This window comes from Podarcis raffonei, chromosome 13 (genome assembly GCF_027172205.1).
Source record: "Podarcis raffonei isolate rPodRaf1 chromosome 13, rPodRaf1.pri, whole genome shotgun sequence".
Lineage (NCBI taxonomy): Eukaryota > Metazoa > Chordata > Lepidosauria > Squamata > Lacertidae > Podarcis > Podarcis raffonei.
In genome coordinates this window covers 11,920,261-11,939,912 of record NC_070614.1, presented here as the reverse complement: position 1 = coordinate 11,939,912, position 19,652 = coordinate 11,920,261, and the positions used below count along the sequence as shown (strand labels likewise).

At 47.5% G+C, this 19,652-nt stretch overlaps 1 protein-coding gene across 2 annotated transcripts in view; it reads left to right on the top strand.

Moving 5' to 3' along the window:
- KCNH6 (potassium voltage-gated channel subfamily H member 6) overlaps positions 1 to 19,652 on the top strand; it is a 128,718-nt gene that overhangs the window by 88,000 nt on the left and 21,066 nt on the right. For both annotated transcript variants that reach the window (XM_053363828.1, XM_053363827.1), the window contains 2 exons: positions 15,230 to 15,655; positions 18,888 to 19,287. In XM_053363828.1, coding sequence (XP_053219803.1) covers positions 15,230 to 15,655; positions 18,888 to 19,287 — 826 coding nt within the window. The remainder of the gene's footprint in view (positions 1 to 15,229; positions 15,656 to 18,887; positions 19,288 to 19,652) is intronic.

Below are 19,652 nucleotides of genomic sequence, written 5' to 3'. Positions count from 1 at the left end.
CATGCTGATGAATTTTCACGAGGGCTTTGATAGAAAAAGAAATCTACAAACTGATTTGGAAATGTGGGGAACTGAACATAAAGGTGGAAAAATGAGAAGCTGAGAGAAAATTGACACATTCACTCATCCCTATATTGCAACACACGTTTTCCCCGATTGCATAGGAAATTGCTTGTTGCGGGGTCAACACTGTGAACATTATTCGGGTATAGAGAGAGTTTATCAGTGGTAAACTGAGGGGGGGAGAAGAATCCCTTTTTAGAAACTACACACACTGATCAGGAAGTTCTGCTTATTTCTGGAGGTGACTGAGGAAGAGGGTTTGGGAGAGGAATATAATCATCTTATTCATAGTATCCCTGTAGGTAATGCCGTACAGACCCCAGGAACGCCTTCCTTTTTCATGTGCTTCTAGAAGGATAATATTAGGTAGTAAAGGGGCATAGAGAAGATGCACAAGTTCTTTATGTTTCTGAAAGATTTAACTTGTTAAGAATGTTAGGAATAGTACTCCATAAATGAAAAAAGAGCATTTGCTAAGAGGGCAAGGCAAACTGAGCACTTCGGTGAAACTGTGCGCATTTGCAAAGGAGTGGGGCAAGGGTAAGAAGGAAGTGAAAAAGCAGAGACAAACCATTGATGAAATAATGCAATATGAAAACATTAAGAGAATGGAATTATGGCGGCTGGGTGTTTACTTACTGCTGGAGATGTTGAACATGCTGGTTACTGGCATCTGACCGATATATACCTGTACTAAAGAAAAGAAAAATATCAGGAAAGAATAGAGTTTGTTTTAAAGGAAAATGCAAAACCACCCATTATTTTATTTTTTTCAAGTCAGTGTGGGGAAAAGGAAGCCATAGAGTTGGCAGGCGGTTTAATGGGCAGCGGGGACCTTTGTGATGGCAGTACATTTCACAAGTTGTGCCATGGTTCTTTTATGGGATTTTTTTTTATAGCTGCAGTTTGAAGTGGAAGACAAGCCCATCTCTCTTGCACCATTCTTCTCCTGAATCCCAAAGTTACTTTTACCCCCCATCGGGTAAAGGGTTTATATACAGTGGTACCTCGGGTTACATATGCTTCAGGTTACATACGCTTCAGGTTACAGACTCCGCTAACCCAGAAATATTACCTCGGGTTAAGAACTATGCTTGAGGATGAGAACAGAAATCGTGCTCCGGCGGCACGGCAGCAGCAGGAGGCCCCATTAGCTAAAGTGGTGCTTCAGGTTAAGAACAGTTTCAGGTTAAGAACAGACCTCTGGAACAAATTAAGTACCGTATTTTTCACCCTATAGGACGCATTTTCCCCCTCCAAAAATGAAGGGGAAATGTGTGTGCGTCCTATGGGGTGAATGCAGGCTTTCGCTGAAGCCTGGAGAGCGAGAGGCGTCGGTGCGCACCGACCCCTCTCGCTCTCCAGGCTTCAGGAAGCTATCTGCAAGCCTTGTGCGCCCGGCGGGAGTTCCCGTGGGCGCGCAAGGCTTGCAGGCAGCAGCCTGCAGCCCGAAGCACGGGGCGCCCTCCAGAGGGCGCCCCGTGCTTCACGCAGATGTCCGCAAGCCTTGCGAGCCCGGCGGAAGTTGCCGTCGGGCTCGCAAGGCTTGTTCTGGGGGCTGGGGGGGGAATAATTTTTTTTTATTCATTTCCCCCCCGAAAAACGAGGTGTGTCCTATGGGCCGGTGCGTCCTATAGGGCGAAAAATATGGTCCTTAACCTGAGGTACCACCGTAAGTCTCTTTTCCTGCAGCATTAGTCTTGCACATCAAATACAGAATCGTAATTAAAAGAGAGAGAGAGAGAGAGAATCTTCCAAAACATCAAGGTCCCATAGTGCTTTAAATGTGCAGGGTGAATGTGGCCTAAATCTGGCAGGCTGCCTCATTGGTGCATGTGTGCTTTTGCAGTCCTTCTGCAGCAGTTAAACTGATGCAGTGGTTCTACAGCATAGTGCTTCACCCTTGCAGTCCCATATCAAGATTGGGGACTCTCATGTGTGCGTGTACTCCAATTCCAGGGAGCATGGGTGAAACAGTTGGGGTCTGTCTCTGTTAGAGTGTGTCACGATGTAATTTCTCGGGCACCGCAAGTATACAGGGCACGAGGCAAACCTCGCTGAAATCAATATGAGCCTTTCAGCCTGCTTCAGTGAGGTTTTTGTGTTCAGAATTTGGCTGACTCGTTATGAACACTTTGGATCTGTCGCCCGGCTTCCCAGACCTCCATGACTCCCATCTCCAGGGTTTGTCACGGCACTTGCGCACTCAACCTTCCCACTGCCTCTTGGAACAATTGGATTTTGGTCAGTTTTTCCTATTCCCTGGCCCCTCCCTCAAGAGCCACGTAGCTGGCCTCTTCTCTCTTGATTGGTGCTTTCCTCTCAATCCAGAGACCAGTGATTGATTGGTTTTGATTAATCTCTACCAGGCTACCAAATGCCCTTTGCAGTCCGATGTCTCCTGCATATGCGTGTATGCTTGTATGAGAGACTGAGAGAGGAGCCATCTCATTTTCATGGATGGGATCTGAACTTGACTGCAAACCCAACAGGGAGAAGTTATTTTATTCTTGCCGTATACCGGAGGAAAAATCTACCTGCAAAATGCAGTGCAATGCTGTTTCTTCAGCCATTGCAGTGGCACAACCTGTTTCTTAACATCCAGCAAGCTTTGTCACTCTGTATTTTTGTGTTTTCTTAAATTACCGTTTTTTTTGCTCTATAAGACTCACTTTTTCCCTCCTAAAAAGTAAGGGGAAATGTGTGTGCGTCTTATGGAGCGAATGCAGGCTGTGCAGCTATCCCAGAAGCCGGAACAGCAAGAGGGATTGCTGCTTTCACTGCGCAGCGATCCCTCTTGCTGTTCTGGCTTCTGAGATTCAGAATATTTTTTTCCTTGTTTTCCTCCTCCAAAAACTAGGTGCATCTTGTGGTCTGGTGCGTCTTATAGAGCGAAAAATACAGTAATACTTAGGCTTCTTATCAGAGCATGTTGCTACTGCAAGGAGGGCTCATGTTCATGTGGAGAAGGATAGGATTTTTCCTAGTGCTCTGCACCACCCTGGTTTGTGGCATATGTTGAGCAAAATGGGTCTCATCAGGTACAGGGGTCTAGTGGCATAGTGTGGGTTGCCGACACCCGCAGTGGGTTAGCTGCTGATGCTGCTGGAGGACCTCCACCAGAGCAAAGCGGGGCTATGGTGCACTGCCTGCCTGCCCACACAGAGGGGAGCTCGGCCGGCCGATGTGGCCCTTGGCAGGCAAATCCCCCCGATTCCTGCAAAGAGGAGTTCTGGGCCAAGCCACACTGCCTACTTCCATCTGTACCCATTCGCTGTGGGCCTGAGCTGCTCTACCACCTTCGCCAGGCCAGGGCTCCCCTTGGAAGCTGGGGCCTGCATGGGGGCGCCTGGTTGTACCCCCTCAGAATTTTGCACCCAGGGCCATGGCCCCCTGCCCCCCATGCTACGCCACTGCAGGGGTCACTCAACCATGAGTTGTAGTGTTGAACCAGCATATCAAAATACCCAACATGTGCAACAGATCAAGATGGCCTTGCACAAGTAAGATGTGTGCAAAAATAGGTCAGGATTGGGGGTAGAGGTAGTCATAGAGGATATTCTAGGTTGTTGGTATTCTTGAGTAACTAATCGTAAGCAGACCATCCCTCTTGTACACAAGCATGAATGTAAGTTCTTTCATTCTGAAATAAGAGGAAGGCAGTATTAAAAAGTAAAGGTTAGCTGTGTTGGCCCATAAGAAAAATCTGTATGAAGGCATGGTGCCTCTGTTTCATCTAGGCATGCAGGCAAACCTGGGTAGCAACTGGTATTCCCCCAGTGATGGGGAATCAGACATAGTTATGTTTCTTCTTCCCAGTAAGCCTTTGTCCAATTCAATAACTGCACAGCACTAAAGGAGCCTCTCCTGGTTGTCTTCTGCCTCCTCATGACTTCTGCCTTAAGACTCTTACAAGAGGCATTGTGACACCAGTCAGGCCGCCTCTTGAAATGACCATGCTGTAAGATGCTGGACTCCCTCCAGGCAGACTGTAGGTGTAAATAGGTGAATAAACCATATTTATTACCTTTCCCACCCCGACCTGGCCACAGTGATCCTCCAGGCTTGACTACTGTAATTTGCTCTACGCGGGGCTGCCCTTGAAGCTGTCCCAGAAACTTCAGCAGGTGCAGAATGCAGCAGCGAGGCTCCTCATAGGGTCTCTGCCATGGGAGCATATTCACCCAGTGCTTTTCCAGCTGCACTGGCTCCTGGTGGAGTACAGGGTCAGATCTAAGGTGCTGCTTTTGACCTTTAAAGCCCTTTGTGGCCTAGGACCCTCGTACCTACGGGACCGCCTCTCCTGGTATGCCCCACGGAGGACCTCAAGGTCCATAAATAGCAACACCCTAGAGGTCCCGGTCCCTAAGGAAGTTAGATTAGCCTCAACCAGAGCCAGGGCCTTCTCAACACTGGCTCCGGCCTGGTAGAACGCTCTGCCTCATGAGACCAGGGCCCTGCAGGATCTGATTTCTTTCCGCAGGGCCTGTAACCGTCTTAAGTTGTTCCGCCTGGCCTTTGGCTTAGAATCAGTCTGATTCCCTCCCCCTCTTTCTTTTTCCTTTCTCCTCCTGTGAAGAGGCTGCATCCTAATGTTTTAATGTTGTATTTTAATCTTGTTTTTTAAATTGTATTTTAATCAACTTGTTTTTATTATTGGTTGTTAGCAGCCCTGAGCCCAGTCTTGGCTGGGGAGGGCAGGGTATAAATATAAATATAAATATAAATATAAATCTGAAGCTATGACAGTCTCTGCTGTGTCTAATCCTCCAAAGGAACACAGACCCTGGGTGAGTGCCTGGGCCCTTGCCACCGCTTGGCATAAAAGGGGAAAGCACAGAACTTTTGTAACGGTATTCATGGTCAGAACAGCCTGGGGTTTTAACAGTTGGAGATGGAGAACTCTGTTGTGTGTTCCTTGTGAACTTCCTGTGTTGTTCCTGAGCAGGTTGCTTTTCTTCGAATCAGACTCCAAGCACTTCAAGTAAATCCAATCAGGAATAACTTTATTTAGGTCCACACTGCCTTCCTCCTCTCACTCACCTCTACGGAAAGTTCCTTCTCCAAGTACTTCCCTGGACCCAGGAACTATGTGCACACATCTATAGGATACAGACCGCGATGGGCAAACCTGTGGGATATTTCAGAAAGGTTTGCTATATGTGCTCGAATAGCAGCGATAGCTAGGTTAAATGATGTTTGCTATACACCAATTTCTTGGGGCTTGGCGTTTACCCTCCCCCCATCTCCTGAGCAATAAGAGGCCAGAAATTAAGCCTTTAAAATAAATGGAAAACATGGCTTTTTTTAATAGTATTATAATTTGGTATTGCACTAATGTGGCTTTTATTGGATTGTTATAAATGAAAATTAATTTTAAAAAATATCAAACAAAAATAAATGGAAAACAAATTTTATTTCACAAATGCACCTTGGACTACCACATGACTCACTGTCCCAGCACCTTAAAAAAATAATGCAATTGCCACGAAAAAGGAATCTACAATTAGGTCTGCTTTTAAAGGTTAACTGGAGTTTTGCAAAGGGTCTGTGAAACTCACTTTTGAGCTCTTGAGAATTTGGAGCCTTGTGACGATTGGCAGAGCTTATAAACTTGCTCGCTGTTGCAGGAAGGTAGGTGCAATCTCTTAAACTAAGGAGAATGCTTACATTTTAGGAACCTGGTGGCAGAGGGCCCATCCAAGCGGTTTCCTTCTCATCCCATGCTTTCTATGCGTGGGTCCAAGTCGTTTTGTCTTTGCCCACTGCTTTCCCCTGGAAAACACATGGATTATTTCTAAATTGGAACAAATAGCCATCCGCGGAAAAACGGATTGCTGTTTGTTCCAATTCAGCGCTGAACCCCAGGTTTTCCCCAGAGGGATGCGGCAGAGCAAAAACAACGGTGAATGAGCCCTTAGATGAAAGGTTTGTTTTCACATGGGAGACTTAAGTCTGGTTTGCTGGCTGGGATTCTAACAGGAATGATAAATCTATACTGACAGACATGTTGTGGTGTCAAAAGAAGACCCACCCTTTGCTAAGTCCTTCCTGGGCTTATGTGCCGAGCTGGACTGTTGGAGCAACGGGTGGCCACGCCTCCACCCAAAACTTAAGTACCTTCTTCCAACAGCACAAGTGCAGTGTCGGGCTTCTGGGAATCGGATCTCTCCCCCGGTGGCAGTAAATAAGCAGATAAAACGAAAGGAGTGTTCATACCAGTTTGTCTCTCGCTGTGATTGTTAAAGAAACTAAGGAATGCATATCTCTCTAGAAATGGCGTTGCTCCCAGTAAAGGTTTACCCCCTCCGTCCCCATTAATCTATGTCACTCCTACATCGGGTATTCTGAGTTTGTTGCCGCTGCGCTCTCTGTTCTATCACTCTCAAAGCCCGTCTAGTCTTAGGCGAAGGGGGTCAGGAATGCTTTCCAAGGACACTGAATCTGCCAGCTGTCTCTCTCCTGGTGTTTCCTTTTCTAGCTGCTCGTCAGCCAGTATTTCCCAGCTTTCCCCCTCTGGACTGTGCCCCTCTGCAAACCACTGTTCTAAATCAATACTGTTCGAAGGTTCAGGACAAGGCGGGGCGGCTCCCACCATTCCTCCTCAGTCCAGTCCCTGACATGCACACAAGCTGCTACTCCTTCAACACAGAAGTTGCGCTGTTCCTGCCTCTTCAAGTCCCTTTTGGTCCTGGGGGACAATGGGGGTGGGGATGAAGGGGATTCTACTGCCCCCTCCTCCAGGTGCCATCTCTTCCTCCTAGTGCACCCTGTTCTCCCTCCCCTCTCTCCAACTGCTCAGACCCCTCCCCATCCTCCAGATCCGGTTCCTGGCTCACAGAAGGCACAAAACCCCATAAACTGCTACCTCTTCCACCCACTCCGCCGAGCCCTGCCAGTCCCTGGCACTTTTGTATGAGAGTCAAGGCCTGTCCATTCCCTGCCTTGCTTACAAGAAGCACCAGCCCTCCCATTAGGCAGAGGGGGGCCGTTGCCTCAGGCAGCAGGTGCTGGGAAACATGGAGCAGCAGCGAGATTTGGGAGGTTAGCAATGCACATGCCTTGCATCTCCTTAGCTAGCCTGTTGCTCCTAGATGCAGTAAAAGGCGCTGGTTCATCGCCACTTCTTAAAATTCAGCTGTTAGTCCCGTTGGTTTTTGTACAAGGAATTGGAGCGGCACCGTCTTGTCCACCTTCGGCAGCAAAATGTCTTTGAGCTGGCCCTGCGTGCAAGTAGGCATTGGCTCACAAGGAAGCCTTGTTCCAGAACTGTTTGGTCCTCTGAAAGGGAGGAGGAGGAGTGGTGCTGTGACATCAGATGCATTGTGATGTTCCTGGTTGGATGCAGAGTTCCCCTGAGAAAACATCCTGTCTTCTGTTTGGGTTCTTAAATACCCATAGAATTATAGAGTTGGAAGGGACCCTGGGGGGTCATCTCATCCAACCCCCTGCAATGCCAGAATCTCAATGCAAGTCCCCCATCCAATTCAATTCAAATCAAATCAAGTATCTTTATTGCGGTCCATAGACCCACAAAACCGTTTCAAAACAAGATACAGTTAAAACAACCAAGCAACAGGCGAAAGAGACTGAGGTATTCATTTGGTTATGTCTAGAGCGGGGGTTGGCAAAGTTTTTGTGGCTTGGGCCGGTTCACGGTCCCGCAGATGCCGCGGTGGGCTGGAATGTTTGAGCATGCATGCGCAAACACTATTTCCGGCGCTGCTTCTGGCACGGAGGAGGTGTGTGCAGCTTCCTATTGGCTGAAGGAGCTTCCTGCAGCCAATGGGAAGCTGGCCAGTGTCGCAGAAGGCGGTCCCCACTCTGCTCTGTGCCAGTTTAGCGCGGCGCACGGGAGCCGATTGAGCGGGCAGAGGGGGTCCCCAAGTGGGCACCGGGGGTCTATGGGCCGGCTAAACAACCTCCATGGGCCACTTGTGACCCATGGGGCTTAGGTTGCCGACCTCTGGTCTAGATAGAGCATGATGGTCTTTGTTTCTTGCGACCTCCGAAAGAAACTTTGCCACGGTCAGTGTAATATCATTTGACCTATCCTCCAGAAGGTATTTAATATGGGAGGCTTCAGATTTTCCCGGCAAATTTGCTAGTAAGGATTTGATCAGTTGATCCCTTGCTTGCTCATGCTGCCCACAGTGCAGTAGGACATGGTTCATGCTGAGCTATCCACAGGGAAAGAGTATAAGAGAAGCAGGGTCTGGTATGGTTTCAAATTGGATCAATTGCATGAACCCACCCAATTTGAAAACATACCAGACCCTGCTTCTCTTATACTCTTTCCCGGTGGATAGCTCAGTCGGTAGAGCTTGAGATTGTAATCAGAGGATCGTGGGTCCAAAGGATTCCTGCATCACAGGCGGTTGGACTAGATGACCCTCATGGTCCCCTCCAGCTCTGCAATTCTATTATTCAGCTATCAGGAGGTCTGCTGCTGAAGCCTCCTTCTGTCACACACTTTGTTATGATGACCATAGGCTGTCAGCAGAGTGTCCTGTAAAACCCATGATCTTCCACACTGAGATCACACTTTGCAGGGATCAGGCTGGACATCCTTGGCCAACTTCATTTTGAAATGTTGGAATATTGCACTTTGGGATTAAGCTAACATTACCTGTTGCTTCCGAGCAGCATGTTCTGTTCTGAGCTGCGCATTAACTCCCTGCTCATGCCATTTGCCATTGATTAATATTACACTTAGCACATTATTTGAGGACGGTTCAGTAGAAATCTAACAGCGGCTTATAAAATATTGTTGCATGCTGCCTCAGTCTTCGAATGGTGCAAGAGTCCCGGGTTCCAGGCACTTACCCAGGGTTCATGTTTCCTTTTGGAAATGAGGCACAGCAGAGACTGTGGTGTCTTTATGATATATGGTTTATTTACACACACCGGCTCCCTCGGCCAATAAAGCGAGATGAGCGCCGCAACCCCAGAGTCAGCCACAACTGGACCTAATGGTCAGGGGTCCCTTTACCTTTACACACACACAACCTGAGCCTATGATGGAGGGGTTTGCAGCATCAACCCCTCCCCCAATTGTCTTGTTTCTCTCATAGCCACAGCCTTGGATTCAAGCAGAAGTCAGGCATGGCTTGATCTCTGCCTTTCCAGCTTGCTGCTTTTTCCCTCCAGTTTCTAGCTCTCATAACTGCAAACTCTGCTCTAAACCCCAGCTTTTGCCCTGCCCACTAACTGAGCACAGAGCCCTCTTTCCTTTTGTTCTTTGAATGGCCCATCACCCAGGCAATTGCCTCAACAGGAAGCTAGCCTGGCTTATATATTAACACTTGCTGGATCCAGGGGTTCAGGAAGCTAGCCTGGCTTGGTTAGCTTTAAACACTTACTGGATCCAGGTAACTGAGGGGTTCAGCGCCCACAAACTTATAACACTATATAGAGCGTTGATGCAGATATTATAGGCTTACGGTAAAGTAAGAACCTGCATAATTACTTACATGGGTACATACACCATAAAAACACATTTAAGTTATTAAAGTGAGTAACACATCTTTTACTTGATTGGAGTTTTCTGTCTTGACACCCCCGCTTGTCAGAGCAGAGGTGGACTTGCAAGGCAAGGTACCCGATAGGTAGTGGCAGCTGTATAGGATGTGGAGGCAGTGGTGTAGCTTGGGGAGGGGCAAAAGGGTGGTTGCCCTGGGTGCAAAATTGTTAGAGATGCAGAATTTCAACACCCAGTGCTGCCTTAATACAGCTCCTCCATGTGAACCAGAAAGTAACCTATCCAAACAATGGAACAACTCTTATTTTCATCTCTGTGGCTGTGATCTCCTGGGTGACGCAGACGCCGTTAGGCATACTCCAACTGTTTTCCTCCCTCCCTCCCTCCCACCCACCCCACTTCACACGGCCCCGGGCATTGGCAATCCATGCTATGTCACTGTGTGGATGTGTGTACAAAGTCCTCTGCCGACCTCAGCCAAGGGATTCCTCACCAGAATAGGGCCAGGAGGAGCATGTCTTACATCAAGCCTGGGTCAGGCTACACATCGGGACAAGGGTCCTGCAACAAGACTGCAACAAGGAGGGGCTGTTCACACCCAAGGTGAATTCTGCCTCTGACTTTGAGGCTTAATGGGTGCCCAGCCCGAGGGACAGGTCATGTGTTAGATGGAAACCAGGCCCATCTGGAGATGTACCCAATTACAGGCAAGGACCCATCCAGTTTAATGGTTTCCTCGGGAGTAAGGCCCTTCTCTCAAGGAGACATCTGGAGGTAAGGGAGCTGATAGTAGTCAGGCGGGGATGTGCCTGCAGCAGCTCCAGTTCAGAAACCCCAGGGCTGGAAAAGCTGCGGAAGTGATGGCTGTGTATTAGCTCTGTCTGTGCCTGGCATGACTTTGGACTGCTCAGTGATGGAGGTTGAGTGTGCTGGGGCTGTGTGTCCCCATCATAAGCTCACTGGCTCCCACCATGTGGCACCTGCGTATGAGTGCCCTCAGTGGTACAGCCCCAGAATGACTGACACAGCAGCAGATGTGACAAGAGCCTATGTGGGAGACATCCTCCACCCAAGCAAGCACTTTGAACTTCCTGGATAAGAAAACGGAAAGTTTTCACAAAGTTAGTTTGCTCCTTAACCTCACTCTTGGGTGTCTTCAAGCATCCATCAGTTTATTTCACTTGAAAGGGATGCAGGAGAAATATGAGAGCCAATGGCTGTGCTGCAAAAGGAGCATTCAGTTACGTTATTGATTTTTCAACATTTATAAACTGCCTTCTGTACCGATTCCAAGGCAGCTTGCCGCCTTAAAAGACCATCAATAAACACAATGCAGAACCAATAAAAACAAATTACAAGAAGGGCAGATTAAAATGCAGCCATGAAGTCAGTAAGCAGAACAGTCCTCAAGGCCAGGTGTCAATAACTCTCAGTGGCCTAGGTGAATAAATATGCTTTCAAGAGTTGGCAAACAAAGTTCGCGCCCTCTTTATTCCTAGGCTTGGCAAACCCCCAGATTGCACCAAATACCTGGAGAAGTTCTGTGTTCTGCAACTTTTGAACATGCTTTTTTGACAGAAAATGTCCTTGCTAGTATAAATACAGTGAGTGTGAAACTATTAGATGTGAAGTTAAGTGCATGATTGTATTTGAGAAGTCTAGATTTTTGCAGTACAAGAGAAGATGATCAGGATCAGGACCACAGTTCATGGTGAGAGGATTGAATACTTCCTCTTCCTGTCGTGGTCCCAATGAAATTCTACCCCACCCCACCCCAGTGATTTATTAGTCCTGGAAAGGAACTTTCCATTGGCACTTGTAGAAAAACCCATTGCCTCCCTTAGCCACCATCTGGGCATCGGACAGGATCCACTTCTCCTGGATCCTTTCAACAGTATACCTTTAACCGTGGAGGGGCAGGCGGAGGCTTCAATCTCCCCTCCAACCAAGACTAGGCTTACCCAGTGCCTATCCGCCTTACAAAGTTGTGATGATTGCTTTGAGGTAGGCGAAAACCCAAATGGCGGTGCCAATTTGCCAGATGGGGAAAATTCCTGCCCGGCCCCTAAAACAAATGTTAAATAAGTTGGAGTTATTGTTATTAAATATACCAAGAAAAAAGCACACCATCGAATACATCGAAACAGGGCCCTGTCCTGGTTTGTAATCCATAATTGACTTCTGACTTCTGCTCAGTGACTGGAACAAAGACCTCCACGTCGAATCTGACTGTGGACTACATGAACTTATCTCTACTCATAAACTCTTATCTCTAATTCTGTAATGAATTATTGTGTTATACATATCTTTATGAGTTTGAGTTTGTGATCTCTATTTGAGTTTGTAATCCTTGTCAGAATACATACTTTTGAATGGATTACTTTTTGTTACTATTGACTATTGATTTGCGAGTAGGGACCACTCCCACTATTGAAACTTACATTGGCCTGAGTTCTTGGTGTGCTTTTTTCTCGGCCCCTAAAACAGGCGACTGACTTTGTCCCTAGCAAGGTCGTACCATCCACACAAAAAAACCCTAATCTGCGAGAGGGTGGGTGGAAGAACTGGCACGGGAAGACAGAGGGCGAAAGGCCCCACAGGCCAGGGATTTATCCCATTATTGGTCAGTTGTTCCTGTGCCCAGGCCAGCGCCCCCAAATTCATGCCACCATTGATTGATTTGGCGGCAGGAGGATGATCTGGTCTGCAATAGACCAGTTCACAGTGAAGGCCCCAGGCCCACCTGCAAAGCCACCTACCTAAGGAGGGGCAAATGGACTTGCAATCCATCAAACGCCTGTCAAGGAGATGTGGTAAAATGGAAGCCATTTTGAGGCATGCCTGAGTCAATCACCTGGCTATTGGTCCAGGCTACAGACCTACAAATTCTCAGGCGTGTTTTCATGCTTCCCCTCAACTTTGTCTCATGAGAGACCATGGCTACCTTTTTGCTGCTGCGTCTTTGTTGTTCCACATTGCTAAGCTTTGGTTCTGCGCGTGTGGTTAGATGGTACAGAAGAGTTCGTATTGGTGGCTAGGCCACAAATAACCCATGGTGTGTTTTTCTTCTGCCTGCTATCTTAACTGTAGGCTCTTGAGGCTGTATATGGTCAGGGTGCTTGTCACGGGAGAGAGATCTGGGTTCAACTTCTGATTATCATTCTCTTTTTCCATCTAGGGGAGGTTTTGCTTTCCAGAGAGGACTTTAAAAAAATGTATTTTATTGGTTTTCCCACAGTAAAACAGTAAACACAAACAAATCAAAACAAATAAAACAAAAGCATGTCAATTTGTCAGTTACATCCAGAGAGAAAATTCCCATCTTCCAGGAGTCAGATTTTAAACCAGATTGGGTTGGTCTTCCCTAGTGAGCTACCAATGTGATCACTGGAGCCAGCTCCTAGGGGCCAAGGTCCCTTCGGCACCATAAAATATTTGAGGGGGCCACCACCAAAAGTTGGTGGGAATTGCCATTCAAATGTTGTGTGTGTGCTTCATCTTGTGATTGATTATGTGGGGCAGGGTTTACCTGGGCCCCACCAATGTTTTATTCAAGTTTTATTCAGCAAACTTTTCCAGCAGGGGGCCAGTCCACTGTCCCTCAGACCTTTTGGGGGGCTGGACTATATTTGGGGGGGAATGAATGAATTCCTATGCCCCACAAATAACCCAGAGATGCATTGTAAATAAAAGGGCGCATTCTACTCATGTAAAAAACGCTGAATCCTGGACTGTCCGTGGGCTGGATTTAGAAGGCAATTGGGCTGGATCCGGCCCCCGGGCCTTAGTTTGCCTACCCATGACTATCCTTTCCCACTTTGTTCTCCAGGACTCCCATCTCTTTTCCTTGCAAATGGTTTATTCCCTTCACACAGATACTTGGGTGTGTGCCTGTGCAGGGGGTGGGAAAAAGGAAGAGGCTAACTAAATCCCACTTCCTGAAACAAGATGGAACCAAAATGCACCTGTCTTTCAATATTCACCCTTTTCCAAAATTCGGTACCCAGTTCTCCAACCACGTACAAAAAAGTGCATATTTTGTTCATAAAATATGAACATACAAAAGTGCATGTTCTTAGGGGAAATGGTTTGCAGACATGTGCATACGTGGCAAATTTGTGTATAAAACTGTGTATATTAGGGGAAACTCAAATGTTGGTGGATTTTCATGAGGAGTTCTTGTTGTTTTTAATTGCAAACTGATGTAGAAAAGTAGCAAACTGAACCGGAGATTGGGAAAAAGAGAAACTAACAGAGCCATCCATCGAGAGGGTGCAAACTGGCTTCCCTAGTTCCATTCAGGTGAATTTCCTGAGCAGTGATATTTGGGGTCATAGCCGGCAAAGGTCCTGAGGACTGGTACATGGCAGAAAGTTGCTGGGGAAGCTGCAGGGGTGACTGTTGGTGTCGCTGTGTTAGTTTTTGTGACTAATGACGTCTTTGTGCCTTTGAGTTTGCTACTAGAAGAAAGTAGGTCAGATCACAACCGCCATGTGGTTATGGAAGCAGCTGTGGTACTGGGACCAAAAGATGGATCTACTAATCTGGCTTGGGGTGGATGGCTGCAGGAACATACCCAGGGGTTGGCTAGGTTGACCCCCACCAAAGGCACAGGCCAAGGGGGCAAAAATACATTTCTGGGTGGCTGTTCTTCTAATAGGTAAAAAGAAAAAGGTAAAGGACCCCTGGATGGTTAAGTCACGTCAAAGGCGACTATGGGGTTGCTTTCAGGCTTTCAGGCCGAGGGAGACGGCGTTTGTCCACAGAAAGCTTTCTAGGTCATGTGGCCAGCATGACTAAACCGCTTCTAGTGCAACAGGACACCGTGACAGAAACCAGAGCGCATTCCCGCTGCAGCGGTACCTATTTATTTACTCTCACTGGCATTCTTTTGTACTGCTAGGTTGGCAGGAGCTGGGACAGAGCAAGGGAGCTCACCCCACTGTGGGGATTCTGCTGGGTGCCCTTGGGCCAGTCACACTTCTTTGAAGTCTCTCAGCCCCACTCACCCCACAGAGTGTTTGTTGTGGGGGAGGAAGGGAAAGGAGAATGTTAGCTGCTTTGAGACTCCTTCGGGTAGTGATAAAGCGGGATATCAAATCCAAACTCTTCTTCTCTTCTTCTAAATGTTAGAATGGAAAAAAAGATTTTTTTTTATTTTAAAAAAATGGTGAAGAAGCAGTCCATTCTTATGGCCCTCACAGACATTCTTATGGCCCTTTTCTACACACAGACACATACTTCGTTGCTGTTTCCCAGTATTTGCTCTTGATCTACAAGTGTATGTTAGATTCCAAAGACTGGAACATACTCACACACCCAGTGCAGGACACAGAAACTGTTGTTGTTGTTTAGTCGTTTAGTCGTGTCCGACTCTTCGTGACCCCATGGACCAGAGCACGCCAGGACAGAAACTGTACTACGGCGCAAATGTGCCTGTTTTATATGGATCCTCACAGCTGCCATCTATAGTTCACATCACTCACTGATGAGCATTCAGCCGTGGAACAGTCTCCCTCAGGAGGTTGTGGACTCTCCTTCCTTGGAGGTTCTTAAGCAGAAGCTGGATGGCCACCTGTCCCTAGATGCCTTAGCTGAGATTCCTGCATTGCAGGAGGTTGGAATCGATGACCCTTGGGGTCCCTCCCAATTCTACAATTCTGTGATGTCTGTTTTTCCTGGCAGGTCCTGTCCCTGGGAGCCGATGTCCTCCCTGAGTACAAGCTGCAGGCACCCCGCATCCACCGATGGACCATCCTGCACTACAGCCCCTTCAAGGCCGTGTGGGACTGGCTGATCCTCCTGCTGGTCATCTACACGGCCGTTTTCACACCCTACTCTGCCGCCTTCCTGCTGAACGAAGAGCAGGAGGAGAATCGCTCGGACTGCGGCTACTCATGCGACCCACTCTACATCATTGACCTCATTGTAGACATCATGTTTATCGTTGACATCATCATCAACTTCCGCACCACTTATGTCAATATCAACGACGAGGTAGTAAGCCACCCAGCAAAGATCGCCATCCACTACTTCAAAGGCTGGTTTCTCATCGACATGGTGGCTGCTATCCCCTTCGACTTGCTCATCTTCCGCTCTGGATCAGATGAGGTAAGGCGGACAGCGGTTTTATTCGTCCGCACTATTTTGCCTTCACATTTTGGAGAAAAGTTGGGTGCACACACTGGAACTGTGAAGGAGTGTTGTCCTGAGAGAGATGTCCCTATACTTACAGGGTGGGGACAGGGGTGGGACAGAGCTGGCCATACACATGTCCTCCACGGATCTTTAGGGGAATCACAGAAATCTTGTGTGGAAAGGAGCTCTTGTTTGTCAAGTGTTCTCTAGGCTTCAGCGTGAAGGGCACCTAACACACTTACAGTGGTACCTCAGGTTACATACGCTTCAGGTTACACGCTCCACTAACCCAGAAATAGTGCTTCAGGTTAAGAACTTTGCTTCAGGATGAGAACAGAAATCGTGCTCCGGTGGCGCAGCAGCAGCGGGAGGCCCCATTAGCTAAAGTGGTACCTCAGGTTAAGAACAGTTTCAGGTTAAGAATGGACCTCCGGAACGAATTAAGTACTTAACCGAGGTACCACTGTTCTTTACTTTTTAAAATAACTTTTATTAGATTTTGTAAAAATTATTATTTACAAAGATTATTATCAAATATCTTTTTTGTCCAGACTAAAACATTAATGTAGATAAAACATAGATCCTGAGGAAAAGAAAGAAAAAAGAAGGGAGGAGAGAGAAAGAGATAGAGATAGAAGAAGGATTTAAAGAGAGAAAGAAAGAAAGAAACTAAAGATTCTTTGTCTGTCAGCTGTATATGAACATTATTCATCGCATCCACTCCAATATAACACCCAGCAAGACTACTTTCTATAAACCAACATTATCTTCAACCTTCAAACCCAAATGCCATTATTTCTTTTTCTTTTTCACGCAAAAAGTCTATGAGAGGTTTCCAAACTTTAGTAAATGTTGACAATGACTTTTCTCTGATTAAACATGCCATTCTTGCCATCTCTGCTAAGCCTAATAATTTCAGTAACCATTCCTCCATGGTTGGTAACGATGAGTCTTTCTATCTTTGTGCATATAAAACTCTCACCACCGTAATCACATATTGTAAAGTCGTGGATGACTCTGGGGTTGCAGTGCTCATCTCGCTTTATTGGCCGAGGGAGCTGGAGTACAGCTTCCGGGTCATGTGGCAGGCATGACTAAGCCGCTTCTGGCAAACCAGAGCAGCGCACGGAAACGCCGTTTACCTTCCCGCCGGAACGATACCTATTTATCTACTTGCACTTTGACATGCTTTCAAACTGCTAGGTTGGCAGGAGCAGGGACTGAACAACAGGAGCTCACCCCGTCGCGGGGATTCGAACCGCCGACCTTCTGATCGGCAAGCCGTTGGCTCTGTGGTTTAGCCACCCACGTCCCTAAGTACATACTGTACAGCAATCCAAATTCCCAGATCCATTGGCTGGAGGGGAATAGGATGTGGCAGGAGTGCCTCTCTTCCAGTGGAGAAGAGCTTCACAAGTGAGGAGACACGTGGAGGTTCCTAATATCCTCACTCAAATAATATTGTGCAGCCACCACATATTGTGTCTTTATCAGCAAGAGCTTGCATTAGATCCTGGAACAAGGCACTCTGGGGATGGGGCAGAGGCAGGACCAAGCTGCCTTCATTCATCTGAGAGGCCCCAGGTTGGTCTCATCACCAGCAATTGCACCTTGGAGATGGTAGAGTTAATCCCTCATCCCCCAGTGGTTTCAAGGGGGGAAATTTTACAAAGCAGAGATCCATTGGGACAAAAAAAAGACAGGTCCCCATTTCCTGCCCTGGCCAGTATGGGAAAAGAGGGCTTTGGAAGTGATGGGCAATGCACAAGTTCACTCGCCGCTGCCACCATGCTGAGGAATGCTCTGCTGCCAACTAGCTATATTTATATAAGGCCATCCAATGACATTTTTTTCTCTAAGGGGCTCAAAAACATAAAATGACATGATAAAATTAAAATGCAGGTCCAATAGCTGAATATCAACACCATAACTTGCAGCCTAAATGTTTGCAATAGAGAGGAGAGCAAAACCAGATGAGAAAAGTAATTACAAAATGGCAAAAACAGGTACAGTGGTACCTCGGGTTACATACGCTTCAGGTTACAGACTCCGCTAACCCAGAAATAGTACCTCGGGTTAAGAACTTTGCTTCAGGATGAGAACAGAAATCATGCTCCGGTGGCGCGGCGGCAGTGGGAGGCCCCATTAGCTAAAGTGGTGCTTCAGGTTAAGAACAGTTTCAGGTTAAGAACGGACAAGTTAAGTACTTAACCCGAGGTACCACTGTATGTCTGTTTTTAAAGGTCTGAGAGAATGACAGAAATTTTCCCCTGGGGCCAGAATGGCCAGAGAGGCATTCCACAAGTGGGAGGGGACCCCACCACCAAGAAAGAAGGCGCTTATCCTGTTAGTCACCTGCTTCACTTCACTTTGGTGGGGGGAATCCGACATAGACCCTCTGAAAAGAATTTGGGGGCAAGGTTTGGGCAGCCGTATATGCAGGAGAATGCAAATTTTCAGGTATCCTGTTCCCAAAGTTCCATGCCAGTTATATCAGTAGAACACAGCGGCTTCCAATCATCCACACTGCTCTGCTTACCTGGAGGACGAGGGGAAGGGGCTAAAATGTGGGGAGGTCAGCATGGTGTGGACACAGCAGCAGGAGTACAGGATTGGCTCCACCCCTGCTTTGCCCTTCCCCATCTCCCTCCAGCCAAACAGGGCAGTGTGTCCGGCAGGAGGTCAGGAGTGCGGTCCTATGGTTAGGAGAAGCAAAGCCTTTGGGGACCTCTGGAACCTGTAAATGGTTTCAGGCAGAATGCGCCAAGTAAGAACAGAATTCCGTGAAAATCTGGCACCGTTTTTAAAAAATGTAAGCTTATCCATGGATGTTGTTGTGTGTGTTTTTCCCCTGTTGGAAAGAACCCTAAAACTCCCAAAAGTGTAGGTTTGGGGCTCAATAAGTGCTTGCAGGAGTATCATAATAAAGTCTGCACACAGGTGCCTTAAGAAATGGAGGGGAAAGAAGTGAAGTGGGGCTTATAATACACTTCGCTTTAGGAGTAATAAAACACCACAGTGACTGTAGAGTAATGGTTTCTGTTTTGGTGTAGTCATGGTGCTTCCTGCATTACAGTTTTCAGATTCAACACCTTCCTGTCACTCTCACACTTTTTTAAAAAATTGCAAATAGTATTCAAATGTCTTGTTACTCTTCCTTCCTTCCTTCCTTCCTTCTTCCTTTCTTTCTTCATCCCCTCTCCAGACAACCACCTTGATAGGGTTGCTGAAGACAGCGCGACTCTTGCGCCTGGTGAGAGTTGCCCGCAAGCTGGACCGCTATTCCGAGTACGGGGCCGCTGTGCTCTTCCTGCTCATGTGCACTTTTGCCCTCATCGCCCACTGGCTGGCCTGCATCTGGTACGCCATCGGCAACGTGGAGCGGCCCTACATGGAGCATAAGATTGGGTGGCTGGACAACCTCGGCGACCAGATCGGCAAGCGCTACAACGACAGCGACCTCTCTTCTGGCCCCTCCATCAAGGACAAATACGTGACAGCCCTATACTTCACCTTCAGTAGCCTCACCAGCGTGGGCTTTGGCAATGTCTCTCCCAACACCAACTCCGAGAAGATCTTCTCCATCTGTGTCATGCTGATTGGGTGTAAGTGCTTCTGAGCCCTTCCCTTGACCCAGGGGTGACGGAGGATTTTCCTGCCTGGGTCACATTCCTTTCTGAATATAAATTTTACCTGCTCCCAGTAGACTTTCCATCTGGGAAATCAAGAGTCACTGTAAGAAGTTAAGGACTTATCCCAGCCAGGCGAAAAAGATTTCTGAATTAGCATATGCATATATCTACACATGGGACACGGGTGGCGCTGTGGGTTAAACCACAGAGCCTAGGGCTTGCCGATCAGAAGGTCGCGGTTCGAATCCCCGTGACGGGGTGAGCTCCTGTTGCTCGGTCCCTGCTCCTGCCAACCTAGCAGTTCGAAAGCACGTCAAAGTGCAAGTAGATAAATAGGT